General features: G+C 53.9%; 2 protein-coding genes across 2 annotated transcripts; both read right to left on the bottom strand.

The window, feature by feature from the left end:
- Positions 1–1,494: 1,494 nt before the first annotated feature.
- On the bottom strand, positions 1,495–6,216 carry LOC117005704 (alpha-1-acid glycoprotein-like). Its single transcript, XM_033077705.2, has 6 exons — positions 5,970–6,216; positions 5,395–5,537; positions 4,700–4,773; positions 3,923–4,033; positions 3,091–3,194; positions 1,495–1,728 (listed from the first exon to the last, which is right to left on the bottom strand). Exons 1-6 carry the CDS (start codon positions 6,078–6,080, stop codon positions 1,612–1,614), a joined length of 660 nt encoding a protein of 219 aa, XP_032933596.1. The 5' UTR covers positions 6,081–6,216; the 3' UTR covers positions 1,495–1,611.
- A 1,091-nt stretch (positions 6,217–7,307) lies between these two features.
- On the bottom strand, positions 7,308–9,429 carry LOC117005705 (alpha-1-acid glycoprotein-like). Its single transcript, XM_033077706.1, has 6 exons — positions 9,325–9,429; positions 8,555–8,697; positions 8,273–8,343; positions 7,941–8,045; positions 7,638–7,738; positions 7,308–7,433 (listed from the first exon to the last, which is right to left on the bottom strand). Exons 1-6 carry the CDS (start codon positions 9,427–9,429, stop codon positions 7,380–7,382), a joined length of 579 nt encoding a protein of 192 aa, XP_032933597.1. The 3' UTR covers positions 7,308–7,379.
- Between the last annotated feature and the right edge of the window lie 823 nt (positions 9,430–10,252).

Raw genomic sequence — 10,252 nt, 5'->3', positions numbered from 1 at the left:
AAACTTGCTGTAGGGGCCAGACTGGCTGGCTGTGTGTTCGTTGTGTCTCCTACTGTAATTCAAGGCTTTTATTCAGCTATAAATCTACTCATAAAGTCTGGGTTTTTGTAATCTGAGCCACAGCTCTCCAGTGGTGTCAGCTGAGATGGGCCCTTGAACTGCAGCGCTGGAGGCTGCTGCCAGCATCCCCTCTGCCCTCTGGGGAGGCTGGGGAGTTATGTTTCACATCACAGGCTGATAAAGAGGGGGTGAAGCAAGGGCTGGCTGTGTACCTGTGCCTTGAGACCTGGAGGGAATGGGCTGAACTTATTTTTTATCCTGCAGAAAAGCAATCCTAGAGAGGACCTCCTCACTCCACAATTCCCTGAAACAGGAGTGTGCAGTCAGGCTCTGCTCCCAGGGAACAAGGGACAGGAGGAGAGGGAATGGCCTCAAGCTGTGCCAGGAGAGCTTCAGGTTGAACATCAGGAGCAATTTCTTCACTGAAAGACTTGTCAAGCCTTGGAAGGGGCTGCTCAGGGAGGTGGTGGAATCACCATCCCTGGAAAGTGTCCAAGGAATGACTGGATGTGGCACTCAGTGCTCTGGTCTGGTTGTCAAGGTGGGGATCAGTCACAGGTTGGACTTGACCTTGGGGATATTTTCCAACCTTAATGATTCTGTGATTTTTGTAAAATTAATTTTTGCTAGAGCAGTCACTGCAAAGTCTTAACACTGAAATATTGCCTGTTAAAGGCAGCTGGACAGAAACAGAGCACCCTGGAGCTCCAGAGTGAGTCACGGGGCTCGCTGGCTTTTCTCATTTTCTTCCTTTTTAAGGAAGAGAGATATTTTCAGTGCTTAATTACTAAGTTAGAGCTGAGACCGAATTACTCTGCAGACATGCAGCAGTCTCTTGTTACACTCATCCACTTTTACAATGGCAGTGATGGTGCTGTGCTCCCCTTGGGGCTGGGATTAGGGGTGGGTGAGGCCCCTGACAAGTGCAGGGGTGTACTGGAGGCATGGAGAGCAGTGTCATTCTCATCTCCAGGGTGTTGAGCTTGCTGAGAAATGAGAAAACATGATGTTTCCTCTGGGAAACTAAAAATCCAGGCTGGGTTGGGTTAGCACCCCTTCCCTCTGGCAGGAGGACAATGTGTCAGTGTCAGACATGCTGTGCAAGCCAGGCTGTGGATGGGCATTATCAGGGAGCCCTTGCCTGGTGCAGAGGCTTTGGGCAGGACCATCTGTCCCACCTGGGCTGCCTGGCAGTCACGAGAATTGGATGGCTCCCTTTAGCTAAGCCCCTTTTGCTCAGGCTCTACAGTTACAGCTAACTTTCCAGCCTCCTCTATATCCCAGTTACTCCTCAAATGCCTGGTTTGCTTGTTTAAAGCAGTTAATGATTGCCCTCTCCTGGCTGGTCTCTCTCACTGCTGCATTGCTCCAGGCTCACTCTCACAGCGATTCTAGCTGGATGACACACAAGGTGAATTGGGTGTTCATTTATTTTTTTATTTTTTTTTTTAATTTTTTTTTGCAAACCCCACTCTTGACCTCTTCAGAACCCTCTGCTCTCAAACATTTTGGCACTAAATTCTGATTTGAGGAATTTTTTGCCCTGTGTGGTCAGTTCCCTGCACTCCCAGGCCAGGGAGTGTCTGGAGCAGGTGATGCTGTGACTGCAGCCACGGGCTCTGGGTGTGGGCTGCTGCTGCCTCCAGCTTCTTCCACTTGACACACCTCCTGTCAAAACAACAAAAACAGGGTAAGTGAATCTGCCAAGGGCCAGCAAGAGAGAATTTACTCAAGAAAAAAGGGTTTTTTTCCCCCCCTTTTCAGTGATTATGTCTAAGAGGGCTTCCCTGTGCTGGCCCAGGCACAGCCCTTGCATGCCCAGGTGCTCAGCTCCTGCTGGTGCCTTTTTCCAGGCCTGTGCTGGAAAGAGGAAACCAACTTTCTGGGGCAAAGTTGAACTGTGTGTGCTCTGATGGAAAGGGGGAATTCAGACTTTGGGGGAAATAAGTAAAAAGCTTGTGCTGCTCAGGCACTCAGCATAGGTGAAGTTCTGTTAATGCCTGCAGCTGACACAGGGCTTTGTGAGACTGCTCTGGTGCTCTGTTCACCTCCACCTCCTTCAGCCTGGTGACAAAGGCCCCCAAAATGTTTTCTGCATTTGTTTAATTAGGTTTATTTCTCCTCAGGTGCTTACTTTGGCCAGTAACTGCCAACCCCAGTTGCACCAGCACTTGTAAGCACAGACAGTCCTAATTCCCCTAATTTTGCCCAAATTTAAATGTGATCTAGAGATTGCAACCCCCCAGTCCACAGCTGTGTGCAGTTAATGTAGAGGGGCTGGGCTCTGCCTGCATGGTGCTGCTTGTTTGCTAAATGGGAGAGGAGACCTGACCCAGCCCCAGGGTTTCTCTCCCTGTCCTCCATTCCCTGAACCTGTGGAGAGGCTGGATAACTGCTGGGGACAATGTTGGATCCAGCCTGGTGGCTTGGAGTGGGGTTTTGGGCACCTCTGAAAACTCAGAGCCTGGTGCTGTGGAAGAGCAGATAACCAGGACAGAGCAGCAAAGGTAAGATGTTTTTCACCTTCATTTTGCAAACAGGAGCCCCTGCCAAGCTGACTCAGGATCTGGGTCATTCACAGGATAAAATGTCTTCAATTGTGTGGCAGAGGTGAGGACTGGACCTGGTTAATGTTTTGAAGGAAAAAATCCCGGGGGCCTCCTGCCCTTTCTACAGCTCCTGGGGGCAGCTGGTCCTTGCTGGGGGGCAAAATCAGGTTTTTTTCAGGGCAAAATCAGTACTTTCAGGGCGAAAATCCCTTGCCTGTTTCCCCCAGGCATGGGCAGGCTGTTACCAGGGTTCCCCATGAAGATGTTCATGTGCAGGCATTTACTTCACGGGTGCTACTTTAAACCTCTACTAAAGCAACCTTGTGGTTATTAAACCCCCTAAATAATTTCCAACACATTGCAAATGCATCTCCAAGACCCCAGTTTGGCAGCTGGAGGTGCAGCCTGGGGTCTTTCAGCCCTGCTGGGAGGGGGCTGTGGTGGTTTTGGTGGCCCTGGCCCCTCCCAGAGTGTCCTGTACCGTTTTCCAGGGTGCATAGACGATCTGCTCTGGCCTCAGCCCCAGGCACTCGGCGTGCTGCTCAAACTCCTCGCGCTCGGCGCTGCTGATGCTCCGGTTCCGGGCTGGAGAAGGATTTACTAGGTGTTAGACAGGGACTGGTGGGCTCAGCACAGCCCTTTGTGCCACGTCCCTGTCCTTGTTGTCCCCTTCCCCACCAGTGGATGTGATCTGTCACCCCATAATGAACACACCTGAACAAAACCAACCTCGGGCATCCCTTGTTTAACTCCCAAACAACTCTGGTCCTGCACGCCTAAAGGGGTTGCAGCATGGTTTGATATTCCTGGGGTGTCAGAAGGGATCAAGGCAGAGTATGGAGGCAGTTTTCTATATATGTCTTCAAAATCTCTTAAGCAGCTGCTTTGTAGCCTGGCAAGATGATTGGGAACCTTACCAGGGTCAAAATTGCTCCTTTATGGGTTTGTGGTTAAATCTGATCAGCTTTAGCACTGCAAAGCCACGTGCTCTGCCCTGGGAGATTAGTACTGAAACACCATGTTGGCTTGAGAATTTTGAGATTTTACAGTGATATCGATGCTGAATTGTATTTGCTTCCTGTTCTTTGAATATTTATGGGTGTAAGTGGGTTTGGTCTTTAATTTGCTTTTCTGCTCTGCCAAGAGATGTGGGGTTTAATGGGGTGTACAAATCCCGTGAGCCCTGGAGTGTTGGTCTCAGGAAAGTCACTGACTGTTGGTGAAATCAAGTTGCTGCATGGTTTTAGTTGATAAATTTGTGTGTTTGGGTGTGCTGTGATAGCTTAAAATTACTTTAGGATGGAGTTTCATACCGTAGAGATACTGCCCCAAATACGTCCTTTCCCTCTGCATTTGGTACTGGACCAGTAAAAGGTTTTCAGAGCTCACGTTCATCAGCATCCCCTCAGTTTGCTGGGTCTTGGCTTGGAGAGAACAGATACAGGAATTCAGACTTTCAGTGCTGCAGCAGCAATAAACTCCAGCCCAGGCACAGACAATGCCAGTAATCACTGGGATTCAACCCTCAGTAGCAGGAAATTGGGTGATTTTTTTTGGCTCTTGGTTTAAATAAATTGTATTTCTTAAAAATGAAACTGGGCTGTGAAAGAGCCAAAATCCCCCAGATCCTGTCCTGCTGTTGGAACGTGCTGAATGATGTCGTGTGTGGGATTCAGGATATGAAGGGTCAGTGCAAACTGTATCCCAGGGGCTGCAATTCCCTCCCCACTTCCTCAGCAAGGAGGAAGCAACTGAGAGCGAGAGGCTTCATTAATTCACTGAAACCTGCCCTGAGTGCTCCCTCCTTCCCCCACGCTATTGTGAAACAACTTCACCAACAGGATGGTGCCCTCCTGCAGGGATGGGAGCAGGTCTGCTCCTGGCACAGCATCACTCTGTGGGTTTGGTGGGGCTGTGATCCCTGGGGTGCCCCTGGGTGTGGGGAGATGTTCGGAGCCCACAGAGGTTCCAAACAGGCAAAGACACTCAGAAATAAAATGCATGAGATAATGTAGAACAGGGACATGCCCTTTGTGTGTCTCAATCCATGAAACCATGGGCTGGGTGAGAAGCCAGCCCGTGCTGCTCACCGTGCTTCACCAGCGAGGCGTTACCGACGGTGACCTCCAGGTAGGTGAGGTTATGGGTGAAACATTGATCCCCCCTGGAGAGAGAGGGCAAGGAGGTGATGCCGCGGTCTGGGAAGGACCAGCAAAGCCCCAGCCCTGCTCCTGACCCCACACCGGGCACTGCCACCTCCTCCTTAACCTCCTCAGGTTCATTTCTCCCGCTGTTAGAATCGAGGCGTTTCTCTCGCGGATTTGCCTGACCTCCAGTGGCAGCTCCTGGTCTCAGCCTTGCACTGCTCCCCCCACTCCTTGGTGGTCAGACATTTTCCACCCCGAAATAACTGAAACCTCGAAGTGCTCCCTGCATTGGCACGGAAAAATTCATCCCCTGAAATTCTGACCCTCTGGGGGAAACAGCTTTTGGTGCCTGGCAGAGTCAGCAGGGATGGCACAGGGACTTCTGGAGAGGTCTCCCCTGGAGAGATCATCTCCTTGCCTGCAGGGTTTGGTGTCTGTGAGACCTCTGTGCCCTGCAAAACTTGTCTAAAACCTGTCTGTTGAAATAAGTAAATAAGAGGGGTGGGGAGAGGGTGCAGAGAGCAGGTAGGAGAGACTCCTCTTGGAGAAACCAACCTGGTGCCATGCTCGTATGTGGTACTAAAAGATTTCAGGGCTATAGCAGGGGATGGGATGGGGGCACAGGGACTGCATCTTACACGGCCACGTAGTGGCTGATGAGCAGCTCGTTCTCGCTGGCCCCGGGCTCCAGGCGCAGGAAGGCGCGGTCGATGAGCAGCATCTCCAGGCGGTGCTGGGGGAACTGGGCAGCCCCTGCCACGTACAGCCACGTCCCCAGCAGCTGTGGGAGGGAGGGACAGCCTGGTGACAGCTGCTGGGCTTGCGGGAGAGACACTGGGATTTCCACCCTGCCCGCAAAATGCGTTGTGCTGCTAGAGAGAGTGCTGCTCCCTTTTGTATTTACAGCACAAGGTGAAACATTTGCAAATGAACTGGGGGGAAGAAAAAAATAGCGGAGAAGGGATGCACCAAAAAACACCCAGCCCACCCACCTTGTTTCAAGGTCAGTGTTGGGACCTGCCAAACCCGAGCAATTCGAGGTGTTCTGACCGGCAGTTTCCCGTTCGCTGCAGGTGTTTCGCTGACAGCACCTGTGCAGCTGTGCTGCGGGAGCAGCGGGGTCAAAGCGGGGTTTTCCCTTTTCCCAAGGGACAGCGAGGCTTGGCAGAGCACCCTGCAGGCTGGGGCAGCCCCGGGGCTGGCCATGTCCTACCTTGGAGGCCGTGGAGCTGTCGGGGCGCTGCGCTCCGCAGGGCGCGGCATCCGCGGGCAGCAGCGCGGAGAGCCCGAGCAGCAGGAGCAGGAACAGCCCGGGAGAGCCCATGGCTGTCCGAGCACTGCGAGGGGCTCGGTCCTGCACACACAAACACACACACACACACCCGGCTGGCTCTGCTGGGAGCGGCAGGATGTCCCCAGGGCTGCCGGATCTGCGCCCGTGTCGCAATCGGAGCCTTTTGGGGGCGATGCCCGGGGAAGAGCCACGTGCTTGGCACTGTCCCCGGCCTCGGATGTGGCTGCTGAGGGCGAGTGTTGGGAGGAGAGGGCTGTTGGTGATGCAATTACTGCTTTTAAGACTTAAATCTACCCTAAATTTGCCCATTTTTTCCCTGTGAGCAGCTGCCGTGGTCGCCTCTTGCTCTGCTAATGAGATGCTGTGCAGCCCTCCCAGCGCTGGTGTGGCTGCAGAGCCACCCCAACCTCAGGCAGAGCCCAAGGGGGCTTTGAAGAGAAGGTGCTTTTGCTGTCCTTGCCAAAACTGGTTTTAACGTGGTGCTTATGGGCCTCAGAGGTCACCCCTGTGCTGGTGGGCACAGCTCCCTGACCCCCCCTGCCCTGCTGGACACATCCCCTGTGGCAGCTCCCTGCCCCCCTGTCCTGCTGGGCACATCCCCTGTGGCAGCTCCCTGCCCCCCTGTCCTGCTGCTGTCCCTGTGCTGTCAGACAGGTTTTGTTTCTCTGGTATTTTGTGTGCCTTTTCCTCTCTGGCAGCAGAGCCTGCTTGAACACTGGTCTGGCTTTGGGTGATGTTATTTCCATCCTCTCTTCTTTCCCCTCCTCAGAGACACCTGGGGAAGGTGCAGTGTCACCTCTTGTCACCCCACCCTGCACAAGCCTGTGGTGTAGATGGAGCCTTGTGGGATTTGGCTTGAAAATTGAGGGTGGGAGTGTTCAGGTGCTAAGAGTGTTGTGGTGGGGAAGGCTCGAGGGGTTGGCAGGTTTGTGTGTCACCCTGGTGGGTGGGTGCTCATGTCCCCGTGTCCTGAGGCTGGGAGGGTCCCCTGCCACCACAGAGCTGATGGGATGAGCAGCTCTGTGCCCGCTGCCATGCTTGGCCCTGGCTGGGGTTTGTCTGGAGCATTTCACATCTCTGGGTGGGTTTGGAGATGCAGCACCATGGGCTGGGCAGGCAGGAGGGTGTCCCAGAGAAGATGGAGCAGGAGCAGCCAGAGGTTGAAATGTAAGAGTTTATTTTCGGTCCAGATCAGAACCCAGTGGAACTGGGTGTTTAATCCAGCAGGAAAACCCAAAACATGGATAGGATGAGAGGTTCTGAGGCTGTGCTGAGCCTGGCTGGGGCTGGAGGAGGATGAGGATGGAGCAGCTGACCTGGTCCATGGGGTTACTCCAGCTGTGGATCTGCATTGTCTTCACCCCTGGGCAGGGGACAGGCGTGCTGTGGGAGAGAGGAGATCGGCTCTGGGAGCTCCCTCACCCCAGAACCACCAGGAATGGCTGGGCTAGGATGCTCGAGGAGGGGAGGGGGATGCACAGCATGAAAGCTGTGCTGGGGAACTAAAGTTACATCCCTCCAGACCCTCATCCCAACTGGAAACAGAACCTGGCCTGGGGCTCATCCACCCCAGAGAGGGAGTTGTACCTCTGTGGAAGTGTAGAACACTTCATCCTCTGTGAAGCCCAGGCACTGCAACTGGGCTTTGAACTCCTCCATGTGCTCCTTGCTCACATTGGGTGTCCGTGCTGTCAGAGGAATGGAGAAGAGGGGGAAAAAAGTGAAGTTTTAGGGTTGCTTTGTTCCTGGGTGACCCCCATAGTGCAGATGGGGAACTCACTGCCTGTCCCCATCTTTCCCCTCTCTGTACTGGGGAAAAGGGGATTTTTGCCCTGCTTATGAGGAGATGCCCATGCCCCTTGATTTGTCCCTGGGGAAGCATTTGCTCACCTGACAGACTCAGATTTGGGAAGTCAGTGTTGATGTGGTTCAGGATCAGCAGGTCTTTGTCACTTTGGATCAGTCTGGCCACAGAAGCCACGTCATTATTATCAACTGGAAGGTGTGGACAGAGTGAGATTTCCCCAGTGCTGAAACTCACCCCAGTGGGGACTGCTCTGGTCCCACAGCCCTGCCATAGATGTGGTGTGTGGTGGAAGAAATTGCTTCCCCCCACCTCCAGACAGGATTTTAGGTGTAAAAGACTCAGGGTACCAAGAACTGGGGGGCAGAAACAGGAGGGTTCAAGGGGTGGCTGAGTCCATCCCCATCCCAATCTTTACCGTGCACCAGGGTGGAGTTCTGCTGAAAAACCTGGACCTTGCTGGAGTTCCTCACCACACATGTCTCATTCCTGTGGGGCAGAGAGGTCAGAAGGAGCAAACACCCCCAAACTCACCCCAACCAAACCTCTGAGGGATTTGGAACATGAGCAGGACTGCAGAATTAAATAAATGTGGCATAGCTGCTCTCCAGCCCCAAATTTGTGGGGTGTCTCAGCCCAGAGGGTAGAAATGCCCCTGGGGAGAGGGGAGCCAGATCAGGGCATGGATCCCTGTCCTTACATCCTTATGATTTCATTGACGTTGAGCTCGTCCTCGTGGCTGCCGGGAGAGAAGGAAAAAGCCTCAAAGGTCACTGCTCTCAGCTCTGCCAGGTGAGGGGGATACCTGGAGGCAGCAGCAATGAAGAACCATTGTCCCAGGAGCTGCAGAGGGGAGCAGAGGGGGGAAGGTTGGAGGGGCTGTGCCAGGTTCACCCACAGGCACCCCTGAGGGAAAGCAAATGCTGTGTCCTGTGTCCTGCTGCCCCACAGCCCCTTGTGGGTGACAGCCCTGGGCAGGAGCTGGGCTGGGTGAGGGTTTCTGGGTTTTGTTCCCTTTCTGTTAGGGCCCTGCTCCAGCTCCCACGATGGCCAGTTCTTTCTGCAGTGTTTCTCCTGCTCTGTGCCAAGCTCTCACTGCTTTCCTCCCATTAAAACCTCCCGAGGGACCAAACACTGTTTATGCAGTGGAGGCTTTGTGGATGGAGACTCATGACCTGAGCCACCACCACTTGAAGGACTTAAAACAGAGTGGTGAGGCATTGGGATGGTGCTGCCCAGCCTGGTTTGCAGGGAGATGGAAGCAGGAACCCCCAGAAGTGCCTGCCCATGAGATTAAGGGTGCAGAGCTGTGAGGCTTCCCCCCTTCCCTGGGCTACTGTGCAAGGAAAACAAGCATGGATAGGCAGTGAGATAAACACTGAGCTGCCAGTGCTCCTTCCATAACCTCCTCCCGTATCCATGAGGGCTAGGGATGCTGATGGGAGAGGAGAGGAGCAGGGCAGGGCTTACCCGAGGGACGGTGCTGCTGTCGAAGGTGACCGGGATGAGCGGGGAGCAGCTCTGGGTGCCCGGGGCGAGGGGCAGCCCCAGCAGGAGGGTGAGGGTGGCCAACATCTCCTGGCTGTCCAGAGGATGCTCCTGCTCTGCCAGGCTGTTGCTCAGCTCTGTCCCTTATATAGGGCTGCCAGCAAGGCTGGACATCCCCAGCACCAACGTGCCCCTTCATGGGCTGTTTGCTCAGGCATGAAGCAATAGCAGGTGCGGGAAATTCAACTTGCAAAATCTTGGATTTCTCCAGCATAAAAAGGGGAACACCCCCCCATCCCCCCAACCTAATGCTTCCCCAGTGCAGGCTTTTGTTCTCAGAAACTGCAGTTAATTTTCTGGGTGCCTGGCGAAGTGTTCAGCAGCTCCAGGTGTGTTTGGAGACCTTGGGGACGCTGAGGGCAGTGGGACATGACTTTCCTCCACAGGGCACAGACACCCTTATGGACATGGCTGGTTGGCAGCTCTGAGAGCTTTGGTCCACACTCACCTTGCTTCCCTCGGGGACACGGGGCTTGCACTGGGGTTCAGGTGTGCTCCTGGGGCAGATGCCATGGGGGATTCCACAGGGGATTCCATAGGGGATTCCATGGGCTATGAGGCAAGGAACTCATCAGGGAAGTGGGCTCAACCTTTTTAAAAACTATAAATTACAATTTCTTTAAATGCAGCATCTCCCTACTCAACAGCACCATGCAGCCCCTCTAAGGTTGGCATGGTAATTAAGTGTGGTGATTAATTAATGAAACGTGTTTGCTTTCACCCTGCCCCAGGAGCTGTGGCTCACAGGGGGGACAATCAGCCAGGCTTTGGTGCCAGAGCAGAGCTGGTGCCAGCACCCAGCAGGGCTGGGCAAACACAGCTCAGCCCCTGTGGCAACCAGCACTGGCCA

The sequence above is a fragment of the Catharus ustulatus genome, chromosome 21, assembly GCF_009819885.2.
Source record: "Catharus ustulatus isolate bCatUst1 chromosome 21, bCatUst1.pri.v2, whole genome shotgun sequence".
Lineage (NCBI taxonomy): Eukaryota > Metazoa > Chordata > Aves > Passeriformes > Turdidae > Catharus > Catharus ustulatus.
Note: the sequence above shows the minus strand (reverse complement) of the source record. Positions and strands in the feature narration are given on the sequence as shown.

Bases quoted from the DNA above. Each gene is read 5' to 3' on its own strand.
- LOC117005704 (XM_033077705.2), bottom strand. From the start codon at position 6,080: ATGGGCTCTCCCGGGCTGTTCCTGCTCCTGCTGCTCGGGCTCTCCGCG. The intron at 5,538-5,969 runs GTAGGACATGGC...TCCCTCCCACAG, and splicing joins ACAGCTCCACGGCCTCCAAG to CTGCTGGGGACGTGGCTGTA. The intron at 3,195-3,922 runs GTATGAAACTCC...ATCCTTCTCCAG, and splicing joins TTTGGGGCAGTATCTCTACG to CCCGGAACCGGAGCATCAGC.
- LOC117005705 (XM_033077706.1), bottom strand. From the start codon at position 9,429: ATGTTGGCCACCCTCACCCTCCTGCTGGGGCTGCCCCTCGCCCCGGGC. The intron at 8,698-9,324 runs GTAAGCCCTGCC...TCCCCTCTGCAG, and splicing joins ACAGCAGCACCGTCCCTCGG to CTCCTGGGACAATGGTTCTT. The intron at 8,046-8,272 runs GTAAAGATTGGG...CACACCTTCCAG, and splicing joins GAACTCCACCCTGGTGCACG to TTGATAATAATGACGTGGCT.